At 35.2% G+C, this 26,487-nt stretch overlaps 1 protein-coding gene across 3 annotated transcripts in view; it reads left to right on the top strand.

The window, feature by feature from the left end:
* The window catches only part of Pbx3 (PBX homeobox 3), a 207,192-nt gene that overhangs the window by 152,015 nt on the left and 28,690 nt on the right, over positions 1-26,487 (top strand). For all 3 annotated transcript variants that reach the window (XM_048813040.1, XM_048813039.1, XM_015497579.2), the window contains 3 exons: positions 4,479-4,720; positions 16,685-16,875; positions 24,550-24,685. In XM_048813040.1, the coding sequence (XP_048668997.1) occupies positions 4,479-4,720; positions 16,685-16,875; positions 24,550-24,685 (569 nt within the window). The remainder of the gene's footprint in view (positions 1-4,478; positions 4,721-16,684; positions 16,876-24,549; positions 24,686-26,487) is intronic.

The following is a 26,487-nucleotide window of genomic DNA, read 5'->3' as shown; positions in this document are numbered from 1 at the left end:
GATTATTTTATCTTCTTTATGTTTGGGGAGAAAAGTAGCAATATGACTAATATTTTTTCTTTACAATTTGGTTATTTTTCTCAAATTGTGCCTGATTTGATTTCTTCTTTTAAAAAAAGAAGTTGTATTTGGACACAATACCTTTATTTTATTTATTCATTTTTATATGGCACTGAGGAATGAACCCAGTGCCTCACACATGCTAGGCAAGCGCTCTGCCATTGAGCCAACCCCAGCTCTGACTTGATTTCTTAAATGAAGAAGGTACAGAAAATAAAATTGGAATTTTGATCAGTTAGCTTTGTAACTTCTGACCATAGTCCTGCTTTTACTTTTAAATAACAGAACAAAATCTAAGGAAGATTACAAGAGTAACTAAAAATATTAGGATTGTCACTTTTTCAAAGTAGTCAAGGCCTGCTGAAAATAACCTGAGCTGGTCCTGTTTTATATGACACTCTGCCAAAACCTTTTTCTCTAAGCTAAGACTGGTGTGCTAGTTGAATGAATCAAAAACAAGTCCATCAGAGAGCAAAATTAAAGCAATTCCATAGGCCTAAATTTATGAATAATTTGAAATCTTGTTTTATGGTATGCTCACTAGGGGAAATAAATCAAACAGCTCAAGTTTCCATAATAGCTTTTGGTGTCTCAGCAGATCTGAATAATGTACTCTTTCCAAAGTAAAAAGAAGTTGATTATAACTTTTGTGTAACATATTGTGTCTTCCCTGATTATGGAAATATGGTAGGGCTAGATCTTAGTTATGCCTAATTCATGATCATGTGCAGCACATATCTGAAATAGCTGGGTTCTGAAGCCACTCTTCAGTCCAAATGAACAGAGGTTAGTCATGGTCCAGTGGGCTCGGTCCTTGAAATAGAGACCAAGAAGCTCAGTGCCCCGAGAGTTTGCATCTCCTCCTCTAAGGTCAAGCCTTCATTGTGTTACAGTGTCATTCTGCTAGAGAGGCTAGTACTGTACAATCTAGCCAATACAGATTTCTAATCTGCTTATTTATAATTCAAAAGCTTGCCTATATATTAATGAACCCTTAATGAGCTGTTGAAAATGCCTGAATTACAGTCAGATTATTAAACTCAAACAGCCCCGTAATCATACCATTTGAGTGGGCTTTAGGTACTTTTCACATCTGCAGCTTAGTATTGTGAAGGGTATGCATATATTCGGAGAAAGCTTTGTAATAATTTGACCCGTAATTTATTTATTGCCCTCCGAATGCAGTCGTCTATGCAGATGCTCTCTCCCATTATCTGTGGGGCAGGTGCACAGCATGTTGAAAGACAGCTAATTAGGATTTGCTGAAAGATATGCAAAAATTGTGGGCTTATAACAAAGCCAAGTTCATTGTTAAACAATGTTTTACTGTGTTTGTATGATTTATCTAAATCTTAGATTGAAATGAATGTTGTTGTTATATAAGTTGATTGCAAATAGGGCTGCTGTTTTTTTCTCCCCATGTTTATAATGCTGTGGTGACCAAAGGGCTTAGATATAAAACTTTATAAACCTCTTTATATGATCCAATATACATACATTTTGGATATAAAGCAAGAATAACCAGTTTTTTCAATTATTGTTTTACCAAGTTTCAATGAAGCCATCAGGATCTTTTGGATTCTTTCTGGCTCTTGTGAATTTAGGTTCATTAAAATGTTTATAGGTGCCCAGAAGAGTCGGTATTATGATTGGAAGCCACACGGTGACTTCAGAAGTTTAGTAAGCTAAGTAATAGTAAGTGGATAGGCAGGTAGGATGAAGAACAGATGAGTAACTTGAATGTAAAGTAAGGAAATAAATAGAAATATTCAAATTGAAAATAATTTTGGAAACCAGGTATTACTGTTTAGAGCACCTTAATCATTACTTTGCTTAATAGAAAAAAACTTGATTTACTTTTCAAAATAAAGTTATAAAAATGACTTCATTATTGATAAATAGGCTTCTCATTGCTGCCTAATTGCAAAGAACTCTAGTACTTTTTCTCCAAAGGAGTGTGAACTCTTTGTTAGGAAAATTTTTTTAATGATATCTGATGCACATAATTTAGAAAGTAAATAATTTTAATTGCATTAAAACATTTTTTTCTTATTCTAGAGGCAAACACATGTTGAAATACTTTTCAATTTTGAAATAAGATTACTTATCACAGGACAGGAGAATATTATAGTAGCTGAAAGTATATAGTTAACAATTATTCTTGTGTTCACTGCCATTGAACTTAAGGGTGCTTTCTATTGGTATAGTGGTGATGGTTCATATACATATTAGGTATGTATAAAAGTGTTATAGATGGCTAATTAGTGTGTACCTTTTCCATTTCTTTCTGATGGATTTCCTTCTTTCTTCCTTATGGTCTGCTTCCCTTAGTATCAGTCATTGAGCATCTTTTGTCTGCCACTGTGCAAAAAAGTGTAGAATAGTATAATAATTTTGACAATGGCTGTTGATCTACTATTAAAGACCTATACTACATGTCCATAGGGAAAAGATCAATGTGTTCATATATAAAGAGAAAATTAGAAAACTGATGGAACCTTAAAGGTGGATAAACATTTCCAGAAACACCATTATCTGTAAATTCAAAAGAGAAACAGCAGGTACACAAAAATGTGAGCAAAAGTTAAGTTTGAAAGGAGAAACTTAAACATTATAAAGTGAAACAGAACCCAAAGTGCAAGAAAAGAGTCCATAGTAAGCCTCACAACATGTAAAGGACACAGAAAACTTGACATATGACCTATGAGTGTGTCCAAACCATGGGATTATAATATTTAAAACATTTTAGTGAATGAAAAAGGAGGAAAATAAAAGATGTTAAGTTAAAAATATCAAATTAACCAATATGGGGTAGTTCAAGAACAATATGAGGCAGCTTTTTCGAATTCTAGAAGAAATAGCAAATACATTAGATCTTTAGTTATCTTTAGCAATGAATGGGTTGATATAGATTTAGAAAGAAAGTTATCCTTGCTTCCTTAAATGAACTTATTATCTAAGGATATTATAGTTTTCAAATCTTATTTATCTCTGAATGGTTAACAGACATAATTTTAATTTATGGTGAGTTCGTTTTATTATCCAGTTGAAATTATTCTGAAGTGTATTTTTAAATGAAAGTTTCATCTTTAAAGTGTTCGAGGGGAAGGAATTATTAAGTTGTTCATCTGAGTTAAGACAACTAAGTACAGATTTTTTAAAAAAGAGTCATGCTGTGGTTATAATTCAGGACATCTAGGAATGAAGTCTGTTCTTAAAAAAATTGATGGTAGTTCTAGGTTAACATAAAATCACAGAGCTAGTGATCAGTTGAATACTTGGCAGCTTATAGATGTTACTGTCATGTAAGTTACACTAGACACAGAGTGTGCACCACTGTGGATAAACAACAACAGGTACAGACGCAAAGCAGAATCCAAATGCAAACATGCAAGATGCCAACTTCCTTCCCCTTTGTCCCTAGAAGTCTCATGACTAGTGTGGGGAACCTTCTTTTAAACAGATTTACAGAGGTTAATTGGGCTGGGATATTTTAGATTATGTTGCACATTAATGAAAATGCTGATTTGAGCTGTCATGACTCTGGTGCTTTTTATACCATCATAATTATTTTAAAACTTTGTCTTCTGTGTTGTTGAAAACATCTTGGCAGAAAGCCTATGTGACCTGATTAAACCTATGAATTGTCAGCTGTGATCTATAGTACTCAGAAGAGGATGCTGACTGGGCATCACTTAGGAAGTTCTTGATTTAAAAGCAAAATTAGATTGAGGCTAGTGTGCCCAGCACTATAGCCATGTCAGTGGCACATTTTTAATACTGTATTTAGCGTCCTGGTTTTATAGTTTGCTTAATTCTATTCATTTAATAATATAGATACTCAAGTACAGTTAATTACCTCATATTGTATGCATTTCTCTTCTGAAATTACATGATAAAAAAGCCATCTAATCTTGTTTATTTTCTAATTTTTGGATATAACTTTTGAATTAAAATTATTTTATGAGAATTTTTATTCTTTTTCTCTAACTGCAGAAAGAGAATAACCACCATTTGATGAACTTGTTTTATATCTCTGGAATTATTTTCTTCCTTTCTTAACCATCCCTCCCCAGTTTTTTTTTTTTTTTTTTTTTAACCACTTTATGCTCAAATCATCTAAATCTGAGAATCTTGGATGATTAGGATATGCCAAGAGGTCAGGGTTACCTTTTTCTAAGGATCCAATCTGGGATAAATTGGAGGGAGTGGTATTAGACATTTGAGGATGCATGTAAATATTTTCTTGAAAGTAATTTTCATACTTATTCAAGCTTATTGATAAAATGTGAGCAATGAAGTTTTCAGCATGAATTGTAGTGCACTGATATTGTTTAATCATATTCTCAAATAAACAAAATAACTCACACTATTTGTCCTGTTTCTCGCTTCTTCTCTGTTTCTCTCTTTCCTTGAAGGTCTCAGCATCAGAGGAGCCCAGGAGGAAGACCCTCCCGATCCCCAGCTAATGAGACTGGACAATATGCTTTTGGCAGAAGGGGTTTCAGGTCCTGAGAAAGGTGGGGGATCGGCGGCAGCAGCTGCAGCCGCGGCAGCCTCTGGAGGTTCTTCAGATAACTCTATTGAACACTCAGATTACAGAGCCAAATTGACCCAGATCAGACAAATCTATCACACAGAACTGGAGAAATATGAACAGGTCAGCAGCCGCCACTCTCATAGTCCTGCACAAATCCTCTATTTCTCTTCTGGTTGACCATGCTAACCACTTCTTAGGGCTGTGAGGGGTAGGTGTTAACTCAAAGAGCAAAAGAAATGGGGTCGATACAGAAACCCAAGTGAGTTGTTGGAATTGTGAAATGGAGACTCTTTGAAATTTAGGAGGTGAATCTAACCCTGTTTTATCCTATTCACATGTTTTAGTTTTCTTTATTCCTCATATTCACATGCCCTTACTACAACACCTGCAGCCATTGTTCCCCTCTAACCTCACCACTTGGTGCCCTTCAGAGCTCGGTGTAATTATATTTATGCACCGGCTTTGTTCATAAGCATTAACAACTTTTAAAGGGAAGCATTGCATAGTGAGCTTTTATCTCCTATGCTGTGAGCTCTAGAATCCTCCTAAGAATTAATTCTTATGGATTGTGCCAGACTATAGGAAAGGGAACTAACTTGCATTACTTAAGTAAGCAGGTTCTGGCCTGTCTTTCTGAGCATGAGACCTCCCAGGATAATTATGGGTAGTACCTCAAGATACCAGGATTTGTGTGCTGAATTCCTGATTTCAAAAGGAGTAAGGATTAAAATTCTTGTTCTCAGCAATTTTATTAACAGTCCTTCACTGAACCTAAGATATCTTTGAATTTAAGCTGTGCCATTTTTTTATGCACTACCAAGAAAATTCAGACTGCTGTTTTAACTCTAAAATGCCATTGATTACAAAATGCTTCTAAACTCCAAAGACGTTAAAACTTGAGGGAAAAACAAGTGAGTCTTAGATTTAATATAATAAGGTAAAATGTTTGTGGTTCATTTTAAATATATTTAAGTTGTTAGTTTAAGACCAAAATGTTGCTTAATTTGAGGAATTCTTATTTGATAAGAATTCTTATTTGAAAATTAATAAAGAAGCTCATTATAATGAAACCTTTAAAACATACACAAAAATAAAGAGAATAGTATTAGATCAAATTCTATGAAATTGCTAAGTTTTAGATCAAAAACAGTTGCAAATGGGTTGTGCTGGTACCACCTATAGTCCCAGCTACTTGGGAGGCAGAGGCGAGAGAATCACTCATGTCCAGGAGTTACAGGTCAACCTGGGCAACATAGCAAGACTCACCCCCTCAAAAATAAAAGCAAGACAACAAAACAGTTGCCTATTGTTAATTTCAACCTAAAATAAAGAGTCCCCTATACAGCCATCACCCAGGAAAACAGTCAGCACTTTGCCACTCTTTATTTTGTCTTTCACCTGGCCATTTAAAAAACATTTGGGGGGGGGGGGGATGGGAGATGTGGTGTTTAAAAATAAGTCTTAGACATCATATAATTTCAAGCATACACACTTTACTAAATAGCTAGTTAACTTCTCAAAATCCATACACTTAAGTGTGAAGTGGGGTTCCCAGTGCGTAGTAGTTGTTGTTGCTGTTGTTTTGGTACCAATGATTAAACCCAGAGGCACTTAACCACTGAGCCACATACTCAGCCCTTTCTGTTTATTTATTATGAGACAGGATCTTGCTAAGTATATTGAAAGCTATCTACTATAATTATATTGAAATACATTTTTTAAGCAGTTTTAGGTTCACATCAAAATTGAGAGGAAGGTATAGAGATATGTCATATGCCCTCTTCCCCTGCATATGCAGAGCATTCCCCATTGTGAGGGGTAAGTGTTAACTCAAAGAGCAAAAGAAATGAGGTCAATATAGAAACACACTAGAGTTACATTTGTTGTAGTTGGTGAGCCTACATTGATGCATCATTACCCAAAGTCCATTAGTTTACCTTAAGCCTCACTCTTGGCATTGTGCATTCCATGGGTTTTGATAAATGTATACCCATATAGGACCACGCAGAGTATATTCACTGTCCTGAAGATCCTCTGTGCTACTCATCCCTCTCTCCCTCCAAAACTCCCTTCCATAACCCCTGTTCAGGCTTAATGATTTTTTTTCTTAATAAGATCCCTGAATACTTTCAGATAGATAGAGGATTTAGTTGTATAAATAGTTATATATATATATATATATATATATATAACTATTTATACAACTAAATCCTCTATCTATCTGNTATATATATATATAATAATCTGGATATAATGGTATTAAACAAATGCTGAATTCTACCCCAGGGGTGAGTATGTTTTTAAGGAAGGTAGAAAGATTTATGCAGTGTTATCTTAAAATGTAATGTAAATTAATATTATGAAATATTTTCTATTTTCTGAATAGGATTTTCTGGGACCCAGAATTATATCTAATCTATAAGAATAAATTCTGGTGGAAAATGTGCAAATAAGAATTTTGGAAAAAGTTATCTTTTATTGTACATGAAAAAAAATCAGCTTTCTGATTTGACATATGAATAATTAAGAGTAAACAAAATAAGTCATGGTTGAAAAGGTTGCCCTGAGCATAAACAATATAAAGTGTTTCTAATTTATACAATCCTAATTGCATAAGTTTATGTTAAATACATCTATACATATTTACTAGGTAAATACCACCAGTCACCTTGTACAGCTGAGCAATTGAGGTAGTTCCTTACTGTCCTTGCCATGTTTCTCCACACTTATCTTTTTACTCCCTCCCCACCCCCTCCCCTGTGGCCCTGTTGAAGGTTGGAGAAGCTGGTATCAGTTGATGACCAGCACTTGAGCCTCATGGTTTTAGAAATATGCCTAAAAATTTCCCATGAGAATTTTAATAACCCTACTCTTAGCTAATACCAGAATCAGATCACCAAGATTTTATTTACTTATTTATTTTTGACAATTTGAGGGTTTTGTTTTTTCTATAAAATTATATGTATTAGATACAAGTTCTACATAAGTTAATTTTTTTTTGTTATTTTGCATTAAATATAAAATTGGGAGTAACATGTAATCATGAGTCTTATCTCTGGGTACAGTCATCTAGTAAATGTTTAAATGTATATTTCCTTTCTTCTTAATACTTTCAGAAAGAACAGATAGATATATGAAATCTCTGCATCATTATGGACAAATAAATAATGGGGTATGAGGACTAATTGGCAGACTCACCAGAATCAGTTTTTTTCTGTAGGTGCTGAATTGTTTTAGAAGTTGCATAGGAGCAGTTAGTTCCCTTGGGTTGTCTTTGGACCTAGCTTTTATAGCTCTTTTGTTTGTAGTTCTCCTAAGTTATTAATTATCAGTGAGTTTTGACATAAAACAGTCAACTCTAACTTTCAGGTTTTGTTTTTTTTTTTTAAGTTGTAGTTGGACACAATACCTTTATTTTATTTATTTTTATGTGGTGCTGCGGATTGAATCCATGGCCTTGTACATGCTAGGTGAACACTCTACCATTGAGCCACAACCCCAGCCCTCCTTTCAGTTCTTTAGGATATAAGAACATCTAGACCTTTAGGGATATGTTTGGTATTACTAGAAGGGTGAAACAGGTAAATGAGTTGAATCGGTGGCATTTCTAAAATAAATCATGTCATAATTTCTATCTTATAGATAAGACAGTGGGATTCACAGAGGTTAAGTGGTTTGTCCAATGCCACACATTGTTAGAATCAGGCATTGCAGTCAGTTTTGACAATGTGCCATATTTGTCTATTGAATTATACTGGTACTCACACAGAATTGAAAAATAATTTACTGGTACTGGTTTTCTCCAATTTGTCTATGTTGGATTACATTTGAAATGGGAACAAAGCAAATGGAAAACCTACTATTTTAATTACTTTCCAGAAATTATTTTTTCTTCCCTCGAGTGATCATGGATACACTGACAGAAAGCTTATCAGTAAATAGGAAGAACATATATGTTAAGGCAGAGGATTCATTAGAAATTTGTGTTGAGCCTTACTAAACTACTTTGGAATCTTAGAGTTATTCACTCACTCTACTGTGTTTTGCGATGAAGCTGTAATAAAAAATGTATCTAAAACCTGTTTGGATTTAGGTTGCCATAAAATTAACAAACACCACCGCTGCGGTAAATTAAAGTACCTTCTAAGCATAGCCACATTTACAAAGCTAAGCAGACTAGAGTTACAGTTTGAGCAAAATCATATTCAGGCTGTAAGTCTCAGTATGGGTGTTAGGTATGGTATTGTCTCTAAAAACACTTTTTTCCCCCCAAAGTGTTCTTTGATCACATGTCTCTATCCCATAGGCTCAGGTTTAATGATTCTTGATGTTAACCACCTAAATGCAGGTGCTTTTGAAATATTAGGCATTAAACATATATTAAAGTAAGATTCTTGAATATTACTACCATCCAAAAGGAAACCAAACTATTTTAATTGTGACTTGTTGATTCTGATACCCAGCTTTTCCAAAGCTTGCTGCAAATGATCTTCTAATACTTCATCTCAGATGCATTGCTTTTTTCTAGCTGAAACAAATCCAGTTGCTTCTGTCTTCTTTGTTGATTAGCTACAAGTTTTGAAAAATCATTTTACTCTACCTTTTAAATATAGGTTTAAAATTGTAATTTAAAGACCCAACTGTTAAAATAGCTTAGTTTCTAACGAATTTAAGCCAGCGGTCCTCAGGAAGCCTTGCTTTTAAGAACTGAAGACCTTCAATTGAGCTACCCTTTTTTGGTTTCTCCACTTCTCTACCCAAGAAAATGGACTCATTGGTTTTTGCAAATGAGATTTGACCTTGACATCTGTTTGAGGAAGGATACACTATGCTCTGTGTAGCTCTCACACTTTGCTTGTCCCAGAAGGAAATGCTTGTATACAGGCAATTCACTTTATAATTTACAGATGCTATAATAGAGATGACATATTGAAAGCTATCTACTATAATTATATTGAAATACATTTTTGCTGAAGGCAAAAGTGTTGTAAAGGTCCCAACCCTTCCCAAGCATTAAGGAACCTGCTCTCTGAGTTCATAGATGTCTTTTGTATTCACCCCAAATCCAGCAGAACACTGGAACCAAGTATATACACTGGATGTGCTCAAGACCAATCAGGTATCATTTGGCAGTAGCAAAAGATTGTGCAAACAATTTAAGACTCAGAGATTGCAGGGGATTGTTGGGAATGGAGAATGAGTGCAGGATTTAAAGGCACATCCTCATGCTTTTCTGAGGATCTCTGCTTATGTTAATATTTGCCGGCAAAAATCACCTTTGCTTGTAAAAGGAATTTTCTTAGACTAAGTTAAAAATGCTGTTGTTATCACAGTAGAGATTGTGCCGCCTTGGTTCTGTTTTGCTGTTCTTCTTAATAATTAAGCAGGATAGGATATTACCTGGTGTAAGCTTTATATTTCACATTCCCAAGCATGGCCTTTTTGTTCAGTTCTCCATGGAAAGAGTTTTGCTTTTTGTTGGCTTTTTTTTTTTTTTTTCCTAGTACTAGGGATTGAACTCCCCACTGGGGATGCTCTCTCTACCACTGAGCTACATCTTCAGCCCATTTTATTTTATTTTGAAACAGGGTCTTGCTAAATTGCTGAGGCTAGTCTCCAACATGAGATCCTACTGCCTCAGCCTCCCAAGTAGCTGGGATCACAGGCATGTGCCATGAAGCTAAAATTCTTGTTGGCTTTAATGCTGAGGCTTTTCCTTAGCTGGAAGGAGTGTTTGAGTATTCCCTTTTTGTCTTCCAAGTTACCAGTTATTTGACTCTGTGTATCAATTTTATTTATGATCCCAAACTTGATAAATAAAATGAGTCCTTTTATATTCAAATTTTTTTTTCAACTTTGGAAACTATTTATTCAGACTATGAGAAGGCTGAACTATATTAGGTAACCAGAGTAGGACTTACAGAATGACAGACACAACATGAGTTTTATAAAATTGTCATTTCTATTGTCAATTATAACTACCATTTATTGAGTATTAGTTATCATAAAGAATTTAACCCACAACATAATCTTTATAAAACTCTCATGAGATATGTTCCTAAACCATTTGAGTCAGTGAGAAGTGTTGAGGTACAACAGATATTTTTGTCTTTGTGACTGTTTCTTGGGTATATTGGTCTTATTCCAATTGGCTTGGACAGAATCATTTTTTTAATCTCCAAATAAGAAGGTTTGTTGACTTAACAAACATTCAATAAATATAAAATCTATGGTATTAGAGTTATTAGCAAAGTTACTAAGGACATTTAGAAAATGGTTGCAATGCAAATTTGAGGGGTATCTACTTTTTTTTGTTCTGTTTTGTGTTTTGAGACCAGGTATCACTATGTTCCCCAGGCTAGAATTGAACTCCTGGGCTCAAGTGATCCTCCTGCATCAGATTCCTGAGTAGCTGGGACTACAGGCACAGGTCACTGCACCTGGCTGGGCATCTTTTAATAGAGATTTCTTCTTTTGGTCAAAAAGAATAGGGGGTGTTATGATCTGTTGTCTACAATCAATTTTCCTGAATGGTTACAAGGAATAATTCAGTTTTTAGAACTGATCTCTGACTCATTTGAAAACTTCCTCAACATCAGTGCTTGTCCATTCTCTGATTTTACATTCTGTTATTTGAACTTAAACATAAAAGTTGAATCTTGAATACACAACCAAACAAAGCATTATCATAAAATGGAGAAAAAACTGAGAGCTTTAGTTTTCTGTGTAAATCAAATAGGTGTAGATATTGAAGAGATGGTTTTACTAGCCCAAAAATACCACTAAGACATCTAGAATACAAATCTTTCAAGAAACTGTTATTACTTGGTTTCAATTTTTGAGGAGAAAGGAACAAATGGCAAAGAGATAAGCTTATGAAAAGAATTGATTGGAAATATTTTTATCAGATGAAGTCTTCCATGCTTTATGTGAACTTTGTGTGTTTTAAAACATGCAAGCAGCTGAATCATGACAGCTGAATTAAAAGAAAAAGAATTCAGTCAATATTCTAATCAGGAAATTCAAGGAATTAAAATTCTTGTTTCCTAAATATTCCAATGAACCAGGGTGTATATGCATTTATATTATGGACATTGATCAGAAAGTTCTTAACTGACAGTTCCACTTAACAATAAAATAATGATAGATTTCTCCAAATGTCTTAATAATATAGTCTTGTAGATGGGATGAAGGATAAGGCAGATGTTTGAAATAAGCTTTCTGTATTGTGAACAGCATCAATACAGGTATGTTTGTGTGGCCCTTCTGAATAACTCTGCAGTCATTTGATCATTCCTACTACATTCATATGTTTTAAAATGTGTACCTTTTACAGAGTAGATGAGGCAGTGCTGTGCTCTGCTCTGAAACTGGTACAGATGATGCTGTAAATGAGGCTGTAATTTACTTTCAGTGGTATAAAGGAAAAAAAATCACTTTGCCTAAAGTGTATGCATCTTTCTTAAGGGTGTACCCAGATTTTAATTATCTAAATGTAAATACTTAACGAATTTTACTTAGAGTAATGAGCTAAAGTGCACACTACATAAATGAGATGTTCTAATTAATCATGTATGAACTACTGGTTTAAAGAAAAGCTATGTGAATTCTGTGAATGTTGGGCTATTGCCAAATTGCTAATCAGCATTTGTATTCATAGATGGCTTCACTTAATAAGTTGTGAGACATTCAGCAAATGTTTTAGGAAATTATGAGTTTTTAGATACAGAAACTTTTTGCTTTTAACCCCTTTTTTCTCAATGGGCCTTTGGATGCTTCTTAGAAACCAAAGACCCCCATTGTGGTTAAAATTCAGCCAGACAAAATCTAAGAAAGCTAACATCTCAGATGTCATGCACATAAGAGTCCTGAATTATTTACCAAGACTATACCTTGCCATGGATATGTTATCAAAATGTGTGACTAGGGTTTGTAGGAATTAAGAAATTACACAGCAAGTTAAAAGTGCTTCTTCATATATCCCAGTACGGCAATTCTTTACCTTCTCAATTACAGAACTTAGACTCTTGAAAATTATTGGAGCCCCTCCCCTGCACCTAGGTGGATTTATCTATCAATATTTATTATAATAGAAACTAAAGCTAGAAAAATTCAAAGTATTTACTAGTTAATTTAAGAACGATACAAGCAATCACATCTTAAGTAAAATAACTTCAAAGTTTTATTTTTGAAAAACCCAAAACCCTCAATTTAGTGAGAAGAATGGCATTGCTTTTACATTTTCACACACTCTCATGCTGGCCATAATAGAAGTCATTTTGATTCTCCGATTCAGCAGTCAATCTGTTGTCATATGTTGAAGTATATGAGGAACATCTGGCCTCACACACATACATCATTGGAAAAGAAAGGAGTATATTAATAACTTTTTCAGAAAATTGTGGATTTAAAAAAATATTATATCAATACTTGACAAGTTGTAGTTTTATACAGGTTAGTTATGAGTTGAAATCTGAAACCACATCAATGAACTTTTTGGGTTCTCCTTTAAAATCTATTGATCTAGTTTGCTCTTGGAATAGATCTTCTACCTGTGCGTGCTTTGTAACGTGATGCATTGATCAGTTGTAAAGTATTGGTTCAATGATTTTGGAGTATCTTCCAAATGTTAATGCATTTCATTATACAGTACTAAAATACATGTATATATTAATATCAACAATGAATTAATCAGAAAGTCTACAGGGAAACTGTCAAGCTCACTGTATGATGCAAGTTTTCCAAAATTCTAATTTCCACTTGAAAACTCAAATTTTATCATGGGCACAAATTCTGCCAGCTATTTTCTTTGACATGAGAGGCTCACTTGGTTCATTTTGAGAAAACATCTGCCAGCTACCCAACTCCAAATAATAATAATTTATCAATGTTGTTTTCAAGTAAAAATGTTGCTGTGAAAAGAGTGACCCAGCTCAGAATGCTTTTTCTTAAGGTAGCTGTCCTTTGGTATGCAATAGAAGTACTTTTTGTGTGCTTCCCATTAAGATTATTAAGACATACTTAAGGGTTGGGATACAAAGATTAATAATTTCCAATATTTCACTAAGGACATTCATAAATGAGTCTTGCCTCTGCATTTATAAATGTGTGGCGGTGAAGAATAAAAATATAAATATATCCAGGATTATCTAGGATAGTGTTTCCCAAAGGGTTTTCTTAGTTCATTGGCCCATAATACACTCTAGAATTGTGCTGTCTCATAATATACTACTCACAATGTACATAGCTAGCGAGCACTTAAGAGTTAGCCTAATCTGAATGGAGATGTGCTACAGATGTAAAATATGCACTGCTTTCTAAGAGTACAAAAAGGAATGTAAAAATATCTTGATAACATTTTTTGTTTTTAAACACATTGTGTGTTGAAATGTTTTTCATACATACGGTTAAATCAAATACGTTGTTAAAATGATTCTTTGTAGTTTTTGAAATGATGGCTCCTAGAGAATTTAAAACTTTTTGTATGTGCCTTAGTATATATATATATATATATATATTTTTTTTTTTTAATTTTTTTTTTTTTTAATATTTATTTTTTAGTATTTGGCGGACACAACATCTTTGTTTGTATGTGGTGCTGAGGATCGAACCCGGGCCGCACGCATGCCAGGCGAGCGCGCTACCGCTTGAGCCACATCCCCAGCCCCTTAGTATATATTTCTATTTGATAGCACTGATCTGGAGATTAGAGTTTGAGTGGCCAAATTTTGGTAAAGTTGTATATATCGTTTCTCCTCTATGCATATTGGCATAAAAATACTGAGTAGTACTGTCCTCCCATGCCCAATAAATCTTTTAAAATTTTGGTTAACCCAGCAGTTCCCAAACATACTGTATTTTTGTACCACATGTCAACATTCTATGGAATTAGGTATGAAGCTGTAGATTCGCTAATCCCAGTTTGGAGAAAAATTTTAAGTTTGATTTTCTTCATTTTACTGATATGAAAACTGAAGGTGAATATTGTCAAATTATATAATTTGGAAATTATGTAAACATATCCTCAAAGAAAGTTTAAGAAAAAAAAGTAATATTTCTTGGCTGGGTGGCCAGTTGTTTTTCGCTTGGCAGAAGATAATCCAAATTGATAACATAGTGGAAAATTTTACATTTACTTTAAAATATATTGGTTTTCTTAAATATAGAACAAAATCTGGTTTTATTCTAAAGAATTCCATGCTATTTTACTATATTATAACCTTGGACAATAATTATTAACTCTTTTTTAGTTACAGACTATTTGAGAATCTAAAAAGAAAATAAATTGCAGATCCTCACACATCTGGGCACACAAGTGTCATACAATTTCCCAGGATACATTTTGCCACAGATATCCTAACCCTTTCCATGGACTGAGGTTAAGAATCCTGTACTCATGGCCCAGGGGCAATGAGCTCCTGGATATGAACCTTCCTCACTCTTAAAAATTATGATGGGAAAGCCCACCCATCCATCTGGGGATGTCTTGGTTGCCTACTGTGTGTATTGCACAGTTCTGTATTCTAAGAATCTCATAAGTATAATGTGGGGTCACTACTCATAGGGAATTTAAATTTTCTTAAGATTTGAACATATTTTTTTTAAAAAACAACTTGAAATAAATGGTAAGAAGATTCATTTTACCTCACCTTAAAAATATTTATAGAAAAATTCTGTAAAAGCTTCAAGTAAAATACCCAGTGTACTTAAAAGGTTAGTTCTCTAATGAGCAGTTAGAAAAACCACCATGTATTATATGTGAGCAATGTTCAGGATATCTGTAGGGAAGTGGACATGATTATAATTTCAAAATATGTTTTGCCTTGATCAGTGATCATTCTGTCTGCCTATCCTACGGGGGGCGGGGGTTGTGAGGTAAAACGCAGAATCTTGCATCCTGTCTTTTTTAACAAAAATGCTAGATGTTATTTTTATTCAAGAGTGTAGACTGATGCTTTATTTACCAAGGAAGAGCTGAATTTCAGTGTAGAACCAGTTATACAGTTTTGAGATCTAAAAGAGAGCAAGTGAACTGAAAGAGACAGTGTCCAAGCATTGTTAGCTAAAAAGTTGGGTCCCAAGTCTAATTCTTATTTTCAAATTTTCTATTCTAATTTTCCTGCTGCCCCTACTTAGAAGGGCTGAGCTGCTTTACAGAGGTTGCTTTTATCCACCAGGGCATGAGTGCAGCCGAATTATACTAGGTCATTGGCATGCTTGTCATGTGCTTATTCAATCCTTAGTTCTTGCCTTAGGGGTGTAACTCGGGTAGAGATAATGCTTAACACACCTGAGGCCTGGGCACAATCCCTAACTCCTACCTAAACAAGAAACTAGGCCTTCCTCTTTTCTACATATCTTTCTGTTCCTCCTACCCACTCACTGAAATTGCTACATGATGTTAGTGCTAGAGTTTTTCTTGTGCCTAGAATTTCTCCTTGCTTCTACCTTTCAGAAATACTACCCATTCTTTGTAGCCCAACATGACTTCTCCCATGAATTTTCCAGATGAGAACACTCCCTCCTTGGAACGTAGGAAGAAGCCCTTATTAATATCTTCCTGTTACATTATGTACTGATTTCCTTGTGTGAGAATTAGTTTTTTATGTTTTATTTCACTGAAGGCCAGGTCTCCATCTTGCTTGTTTCTGTGTCCCTGATATCACTTGGAAAGGTTTGAACTTAATTTTGCAGTAAACATTTGTTGACTAAATGTAAAACACTAGAGGGAGTAGGGAAAAAAAGTGTGTGTGTGTGTGTGTGTGTGTGTGTACACACATAAAATAGTAGCAAGCACCTTCCAGTGGAAAAACCTTACTTTGGAACTAGAACAAGGAGAGTTGGGAAGGGCTGTTGATCAATGTGTCTCCTTTGCATGTCTGGCCACTCAGTTTCAGATCTTCCCGCCCCATCTAACTACATCACCGCTATTTCCCAAGTATCTTTGTTTTATTTATCTTACCCTCTACACAATGGCATTAGTGACTGCAAATTAGGTAGAAATTCAGATAAGTTAATGTCTGGATGTGATAATGTAAAAATATCAGTTTTCTAAGAAGTGTTTTTTTTGGTCCTCCATTACAGGCATGTAATGAGTTCACTACACATGTGATGAACCTTCTCCGAGAACAGAGTAGAACGCGTCCCATTTCCCCAAAAGAGATTGAAAGAATGGTGGGCATCATCCATCGAAAATTTAGTTCCATTCAGATGCAGCTCAAACAAAGCACTTGTGAAGCAGTTATGATTCTAAGATCAAGATTCCTTGATGCCAGGTATGTGAGCCCATAAATTTATTATATGGCTCCCTCTTCACTCTTTGTGTATTGTTTCCCATAAAGCTGGCTAATGGGTCTTAGGTTCTTTAATTTGGCTGCAGGAGTTCTTCCCTATAGTGCAAAGTTGCCCACCTCAAGGGGCCTGCGCTGTTACATCTTGTCTGGTCATGGGAATGCCATTAGCTGCCAGTTTAGTGACTGGGAAATGCATAGTATTGGTGCTACTGCTAATGACTATAGGAATATGAAGCCTTTTCATTCTGAAGCTGTGTTTTTAAGGATAGTATTCTGCATGAAATGCTACTTTAGCAAAGGCTTGTTTTCCAAGAATTTCTTAATGTTTATGTTGTTTATGCATATTTTATGAAAACACTTGGTGATATTTTGACACTACTAAGAAGTGGTATTGGGGGCTGGGATTGTGGCTCAGTGTTAGTGCGTTTGTCTAGCACACGTGAGGCCCTGGGTTTAACCCTCAGCACCACATTTAAAAAAAAAAAATAGAAAGGATAAACAAATAAAATAAAGTTACTTAGGAAAAAAAAGTGGTATTAGTAGCATTTGCCAGAAAACCCCAAACTCTGTAAGTTATAATCAGGTAGGAAAGGCTGTAAGTTTCTCCTGTAAATATGAAAATTTTCCTTTTATCTGAAGTTTTCACCAAACTTCACAGGAATTAGATAATAACATTATTTGTGGTAATAAATTATATAGGGTGACTTGCTGAGTGGCAGAAGAATCATCAAGGTCCTGGTACAGACAATCTCTGTAGAGATGCCTGTTGGGCATTGCTATAGCTAATGATCAGTCTTCAGCGTTAGAAAGGAGTTGCTATTTTGTTTTACTTTCTCCCCCTTGGAATCTGACAAGTGATAATTTTCACTCAAATTTCATAATATTAAAGGAAATAACTAAGTATTTCATTTGGAAAATAGTGTGAGGAACAGTCTTCATGCCAGAGCTCTTCCTTAAAGCCAAGTAAGGAGATTCACCACCTAGTAATTCACCATTTTCCTAGTTAGACACAACTCTGTAGGCCTCTCCTCTCTCCCTCCTTCCTGCTGAATTAGTCACTCAGACTCACCATTGCTTCATTTCAGTCTTTCTCTACTAGCCCTCTCTCTCCCTCTTTCCTCATACTATAGTTCCCGTTCGTCCTTTTGTACCTAGACTCTCACAGACCCTTCTCCTAGTCACCTGTCCCCAGCCTCACTCCCCTCCAGCCCATCCTCCATATTCCTTCTCTGCAATATCACTCTGATAACCTGATGCTTTGTTTAAAACCTTTGATAGCTTGTTGGGGCTGGGGTCATGTGTGTAGCTCAGTGATAGGCCCTGGGTTCAAGCCCAAGCATCAAACAAAGCAAGAGCTTGTCATTATTGGATAACTCACACACATACTTAAGGCCCCTTTGACCTGTCCCTGCCTGAATTGCTTTTTTCTTCTTGTAAGATTTTTTTAACATATATTTTTTTTTAGTTGCTGACAGACCTTTATTTTATTTATTTATATGCAGTGCTGAGAATCGAACCCAGTGCCTCACACATGCCAGGCAAGTGCACCACCACTGAGCCACAGCCACAGCCCCTTCTTGGAAGATTTTAAGTTGCATTGTTATTATTTTTCTACTTAAAAAAATATCACATTCATTGTGGAAAATTTAGAAAATACATACAATAGAAGAATGAGGGATAAAAGGCAACTATGTTTTTGCCACCTAAAGGAAAAAAAAATCACTATAAATGTTTTAGTGTTCCTTCTAGTTTTTTGTTTTGGGGGCTTTTATGTTTTTGTGATGGTTTAATATACATAATTTGGTCTACTTCTTAGAAAATTCACCATGAACACATAAACATTTTTCATTGAGTATAAGCTTTAGCTTTAAATACCATTTTATTAGTTAAAGTTTACCAAATGGATATATAATAAATAACTTAATTAGCATTAGCTTATTTTTTAGCATTTAAGTTATTGCTATCAGTTTCCATTATAATTTCTTTCTTTCTTTCTTTGATTTCTTTTTGCAAATACTTTTTTTGCAGTCACATCCCCAGCCCTATTTTGTATTTTATTTAGAGACAGGGTCCTACTGAGTGGCTTAATGCCTAACTGTTACTGAGGCTGGCTTTGAACTTGCAATCCTACTGCCTCAGCCTCCCAAGCCACTGGGATTACAGGTGTACACCACCACACCTGGCTCCACAGGTACTTATTTGTGCTGAGGAAATGATGTTAAACAAGACAGGTTTATGTACATGGCCCACTTGAGCCTACATTCTACTTGAGGAAACATAATAATCAAGTAAACAAATATACTCTATATTCTATTCAATAGTATAATGAAGTATAATAGGGTGGTAATGCTGTGAGGAAAGATAAAAGGAAGGTACAGAGAATAGTGGAGGGAAGGCTTGGCACTCTTTTAGACAGATATTTATTGAAACTAGTGTGTTAGTGAAAATCTTTATGCAAGATCCCTATTGACCTTTAGAATTTTTTTTACTTAAGGGTGAATTCTTAGTAATGAAATTATTAGGTCAGAATTGAAACATTTTTTTAAAATTTATTTTTGTTATATATGGACACAATACCTTTATGTATTTATTTATTTTATGTGCTGCTGAGGCTTGAACTCGGTGCCTCACATATGCAAGGCAAGCACTATGCCACTGAGCCACAACCCCAGTCCAAGAATTAGAACATTTTTTACTTCCTTTTCTTGGAGTTTTCCATGAACATTTCTTTTCTCCCCTAATAAGCCAGAGTCATTGAAAGCCAAGACTCACACATTTGCATTCCCCACTATTATAGCAAGCACCTTATGTATAATCAGTTACAGATAAATAATTTATTGACTGACCAGATGAATGGATATTTCCACTTAATACTCTTAATAGTTGAAATCAGAGTTAGAGAGGTAGTGTTAGAAAATAAACAAAAACCATTTCAAATGGTTTGTCAAATTTGAGCATTTAAATAACAAAGATATTAAAAAGTACCTGTGAAAAGAAGAAATTCTTCCTAACACAATTGCTATCCTTAATTCTGCTGATACTTTTCCATTCTTGTCAACATGCATGCTTTTTTTTTTGCATAACTGCATTTATAATGTATACACCTAAATTATTTATTTTTCTTCCATGAAGAGAAAGTATGTTAACAGCCTAGATTGAACAGAGCCCTCAGAGAGTGGCAGAGCTTGGAGCAGTCCCTTCTCCCACAGAGACTGCTGTTAGTAACACTGTGATGCTGATGGGCCTCAGCCCTGGGACTGATGGGCCTCTGCACACTGGCCTGAGGCGTAGCCATTTAGAGTGTGGTGAAGCCTGGGGGAAGGGAAACTGAGGGGGAAATGTTTAATGGGCATTTTCTACAGGATGTTTTTCTAAAAAATAAATAAAGTATAAGACCACATTCTCTCCTATGCCTTCAAGTGAATGTAGATACTGAGCTTTGGTTCTGTGCATTCTTGCAATGCCTCTTAGCAAGCCCTCTACACTGAGAAGGCAGGATTGTTCTGCTTTAGGCAAACATGCTCATTCAGATACACGATTCCTGTGCTCACTCTGCCTTTCTGTAAGGTTGTGCTCATGTTTTCTTGACAATTGGACAAGCTAAAGCATGCACCAAAGCAAAACATTTAAGAATAAATTTGTGTAGGCCCCTTGTTTTTTAAATAGAGGTGCTATAATTTGGACTTGTGAACATGTGGTAAGGTATTCTGTTTTGCCCAGGAATTTGTTCTTGTGTAATATTTTTTTTTTATATTTGCTGAAACTTTGCCTAGGCAAAATCTATGTGAAACAGACTTCTCTTTGCTTTCTTGAATAGATTTTTCTTCTCATTCCTCCTTTCACATTTCCCCATTTCCTATACTCTTGTGTCATCTACTCCCACCAACTCTGGACCTTATTGCTGGGTTCGGTGTTGCGGACTGGGAGTCACAAATTCACCCATTGACATATAGTGAAATTGAGTGAAATGGCTGGGTTGGGGATGTAGTAAGGGATAGAACAGACAGGTGCCTATCTAAGGGGATACCCATCACTCACCTTTAGCCCTCGTCTGCCTTCTAATAATGTGGGCCTGGCATGGATGATCTTCCAATTTATCATAAGAAGCCAGAAACCTAGATTTTTATGAGCAGGTCATTACTGTGTTTTCTCAACAAATAGTATGTAATGCCTGCAGGTTTGATCCATTGAATCTCTATTCTAGACCTTTTCCACTCTACTTAGTCTGCCCCCAGCTCAGCTGTGTACCTATTTCTTTCTTTCTTTTTTAATATTTATTTTTTAGTTGTAGTTGGACACAATGCCTTTATTTTACTTATTTTTATGTGGTGCTGGGAATCGAACCCAGGACCTTGCGCATGCTAGGCAAGCTCTCTACCGCTGAGCCACAACTCCTGCCCAGCAGTGTACCTATTTCACGGGCTCCATTTAGGACCTTCTCTTTCTTTTCAATCCGTGCATGATCCATGCAAAAATGCTAATTGCTTTTTTTTCCTAGTGTATTTCTCTTTCTTTCCTTCTTCCCTCATCACTTCCTCCATCCAAGTCTTGATTAAATCCTGTTGATTTTAAGCCCCAAGTGGATCTTGAATCTAATCTTCATCACTCAGGAAACAGTCCTTCTAAAACCTTCTGAAACCTGAGATGTTTTGATCAGACCTAGATTTCTTACTCCCTTGACTCTCCTTGAGTGTTGAAACATGGATTGCATATTTAACCTGCCATTCAAGTGATGTTGTGGTAACTAGAAGAATCTCAGACACTACCCATCTTCATAAGTGTCTCTTCTGAGTGTAGGGTGTCACTGTTGAGAAGATAGTTAAGATTATTTGGAAGAAAGTATTAAGAAAATTATCTTGGGAAGGTTATTTTCCAGTTATTGGAGGATCTAATCTAAAGTGAAATCTGACAGATGTTAATTTTCAGGCAGGAATTCTTTAAAATGTTAATAAAAGCAACCAAATATAAAGAGCATTTTTGCTACTTGAAATACGTTGTTAATTAGTACTTGATCTTCTCCCAGCAAAAGCAATTTTTTCCTACTCTTTCATTTCTGAGGAAATTATACCTAAGTCCAGGCAGTTGTTTATGCCTTCTTGGTATGTTTTTTTCCCCTTACCTGACTGTTCTTGTTTCCCATACCCACTCCCCCATCCAATTCATCATCAAGTCCTAAAGCTTTTACCCTTCAAATAGATATTTTTTAATGACTTTTAAAAATTAATTCTTTTTAGAAATATGTGGTAGTGGAGTATATTTTGAGATATTATCTGTGCATATAGTATAACTTATTCTAATTAGGATCCAGTTCTTGTGGTTGTACATGATGTGGAGTTTCACTGGTGGCATATTCATAGGTGAACATAGGAAAGTTAAGTCTGATTCATTCTACTGTCTTTCCTATTTGTATTTCCTCTCTCTTCCCTTCATTTCTTTGTCTTATCCACTGAACTTCTATTCAAATAGATGGTCAAATTGAAGATGAGTTACTATCATCATCCTTGAATGGTCTTTACATTTTCTTTTGTGCCCTCCTCCAATTTTCTTTTTTTCAGAAATAATAAGATCTAAATTTATTACATTTAATTAAGAAAGCCATATAACTAAGATTTATTAGCATATACTTAAGATTAGATAAACTTCTTTTTTAAAATTTATATATGACAGCAGAATGCATTATAATTCTTATTACACATATAGAGCACAATTTTTCATATCTCTGGTTTTATACATAGTATATTCACATCAATTCGTGTCTTCATACATGTACTTTGGATAATAATGTTCATCACATTCCACCATCATTAATAACCCTATGCCCCCTCTCTTCTCCTCCAACCCTTCTGCCCTATCTAGAGTTCGTCTGTTCCTCCCATGCTCCTGCTCCCTATCCCACTATGAATCAGCCTCACATAATCAAAGAAAACGTTCGGCATTTGGCTTTTGGGGATTGGCTAACTTCACTAAGCATTATCTTCTCTAACTCTATCCATTTACCTGCAAATACCATGATTTTATTCTTTTTTATTGCTGAGTAATATTCCATTGTGTATATATGCCACATTTTTTTTTATCCATTCATCTATTGAAGGGCATCTAGTTTGGTTCCACAGTTTAGCTATTGTGAATTGTGCTGCTATAAACATTGATGTGGTTGTGTCCCTGTTGTATGCTGTTTTTAAGTCCTTTGGGTATAGACTGAGGAGAGGGATAGCTGGGTCAAATGGTGGTTCCATTCCCAATTTTCCAAGAAATCTCCATACTGCTTTCCATATTATCTCTCACCATGCACAAAACTCAACTCAAAATGGATCAAGGACTTGGGAATACAACCAGAGACCCTGCATCTAATAGAAGAAAAAGTAGGCCCTAATCTCCACCATGTGGGATTAGGCCCCAACTTCCTTAATAAGACCCCTGTGGTGCAATAATTAAAATCAAGAATCAATAAATGGGATGGACTCAAGTTTCTTCTCAGCAAAAGAAACAATCTGTGAGGTGAATAGAGAGCCTATATCTTGGGAGCAAATCTGTACCCCTCACACATCAGATAGAGCACTAATCTGTAGGGTATATAAAGAACTCAAAAAACTAAACACCAAAAAAAAAAAAAAAAAAAAAAAACCCAAACAAATAAACAAATAACCCAATCAATAAATGGGCCAGGGGCCTGAAGAGACACTTCTCAGAAGATGATGTACAATCAATCAACAAATACGTGAAAAAAAATGTTCATCATCAATTAGAGAAATGCAAATCAAAACCACTCTAAGATTTCATCTCACTCCAGTCAGAATGGCAGCTATTATGCATACAAACAACAATAAGTGTTGGCAAGGATGTGGGGGAAAATGTACCCTCCTCCACTTTTCCTTGGTAGTCAGAATAATCTTTTTAAAACATGGAAACTTAAACTTTTAATAGCTTCCTAAATGATATTTAGACTAAAATCTCCAAATTCTTGTGGAGCCCATTAAACCTCTCTAATCTGCCCCTTCTCACACATTTCCTACCTTTATTTGAGTTCCAGCCTCCTCTAGCCCTTTAGATTCACCAGGTTCTTTTCTGTTTCTGGACCTTTTCCTCTGCCTAGTACTTTTTACTTCTGTTCTTTATCTAACTCCTGTATGTTTCCAGGTCCCAAATTAAATATCATTTCTCAAGGAAATCAGTCCTGACTCCATAGCCTGTGTTTCATTTTTCTATTAAAACACTTTTATGGTACATCATACTCTCCTTCATGATACTTGATTTGGTAACCAAGATTTGTAATTATTTATTCCTGTGATCCTTGTCTAAATTCTTTCTTCCTCCATCTGATTCTCTCCCTTAGCTCTCCAGTTGCCTATCAGCTCTCTGAATCTTGTCTGTTTTGTTCCCTATGGATTTTTATTTAATACCTACAACACATTAGGTCCTCAATAAATATTGTTGAATAAATTAAATAATGAAATTAATTGTGCTTCACATTCTAGTATTTTTCTTAGTATATCTTACAATGTGTTGGATAGTGCTTTGTATAGTGCCTAGAATATAATTTACAATATCTTGGTGATAAATTAGACCCTAAGAATGTTTTAATATATGATCATAATTAATCTATTCCTCTTTGATCAATGCTGATCATAACTTCAATTTTTTTCCCTCTCATCATAGACGGAAAAGGCGTAATTTCAGTAAACAAGCCACAGAAATTTTGAATGAATATTTTTACTCACACCTCAGCAATCCCTACCCCAGTGAAGAAGCCAAAGAGGAGCTGGCCAAGAAATGCAGCATCACAGTGTCACAGGTGAGAGGGGACCTGATGGTCTGTCCTGTTCACTGATGTAGGAATTCTGTTCCTTCTTTAGGGGCTCCTCATTCAATGTCATATGTAAATTTCTATTGTCAAAGAAGACATGAGCAAAATGTAGATATTTCCACATTTTTATACAAGATCTTAAAGTTTAGATAATATTTTTAAGACCCTAAGCGGCAAGGAATTACTTTCTCAGCCCCCAGTATGAATCTTCAATAGACAGCCATAAACACGCCATGGTGAGTGACAGTTAACACTTACTTAACTGTCCAGTAAATGACATGGACTCCTGGTTTCCCTGACTTAGAGAACTGACCTAAGCTTCTACTAGTAAGAAACCAACTTGTTGCTGAAAGGAAATTTAATATAACTCTTTGGTGAAAACTTTGAGGAATTCACCAAGCCCCTTCTTAGTAACCATGTTATAATGTTTGAGTCCCAAGGATTTCTTTGCTTCCTTCCTTGTTATTCATTAAACAGAAGAATTAAGTTTATGGCAATCAGAATTGTTATTGTTTATTTTTTAATGTCCATTTGTAATCACTGTGGCCTTGAAGTTTGCTTATATCTTCTAGCATCAGTATGTGTAGTTTTAGTCAGATGTTTGTATTGAGAGTTGGTGATACTTTAATAATTACACAAACAACTGTACCTCTTTAAAATATAAGTACAGTCAGCCCTCCGCTGCATTCATACTCAGCATTTACAGACTTTTTTCTTATCATTATTCCCTAAACAATATAATAATTATTTACATAGTATTTACATTGTTTTGGGTCTTATAAATAAAATACAGATTATTTAAATGTACAGGAGGATTTGAGTAGGTTAAATGTAAATATTGTGCCATTTTATATAAAGACTCGAACATCCTCAAATTTTGCTATCCTTGGGGAATCTGGATAATTTTTTTTAAAAAAATCATAATTAAGGTTTATTGTCATTATTTTATGAAATAGAGGTATATTTTGATTCCATTTGCCTAGTTAGAAATAGAATATAATTGCATTACCAGCTTACAAAGACATACATTATAGAAAATTTTACCATCTGGGTGTAGTGCTCACTGCCACTTGAATTACTGAGTGTAGTATGCAGGATCAGACAGGGAAACCCATATCAGAAGTATATTTATTTCAGTTGGGTTTCCTGGAGCATGCATTTCCCCCCAGCCATTAGTGAAAGGATTAGGCTCATGCTGAACACCAGGTGAGGAAGCCAGGTCTGGCTTTCTGATTCTCATAACTGCTCTCTGACATAGAATTTGAAAGTTTGTGAATCCAGTTTTTTCCTTGGTGTTGATGAACTCACTATGTGCTAAGGCTCACCTTGAACTTATGATCCTTCTGCCCCAACCTCCTGAGTTGCTGGGATTATAGGTGTGTGCCATTATTTTAGATCCAATTTAAATTAAATTGTTCAGCTACTGCTTTTTTTGTTTGTTTCTTACATTTATATATTACGGATACGGAGAATAACATAGATCATATATATTTCTCAAAAACAAGGTAATCTGACTGGACACAATGACACACACCTGTAATCCCTCTGGCTAAGAAAGCTGAGGCAGGAGGATTGCAAGTTCGAGTCCAGCCTTAGCAATTTAGTGAGACCCTGTCTCAAAATAAAATTTTGTGTAAAAAGGGCTGGGGATGATAGATTGCTTTTAGCATGCATGCGACCCTGTGTTCAATCCTTAGTACCATATGTGTAACTACCCACACATGACAGTGTTATCTGCCTTTTTCATTACTGATAGTACCTAACATTTTGGGTGTGGTGTAGGACATACC

Source organism: Marmota marmota, unplaced genomic scaffold (genome assembly GCF_001458135.2).
Source record: "Marmota marmota marmota unplaced genomic scaffold, marMar, whole genome shotgun sequence".
Taxonomy (NCBI): Eukaryota; Metazoa; Chordata; class Mammalia; order Rodentia; family Sciuridae; genus Marmota; species Marmota marmota.
This window is presented reverse-complemented; position numbering and strand designations above follow the sequence as displayed.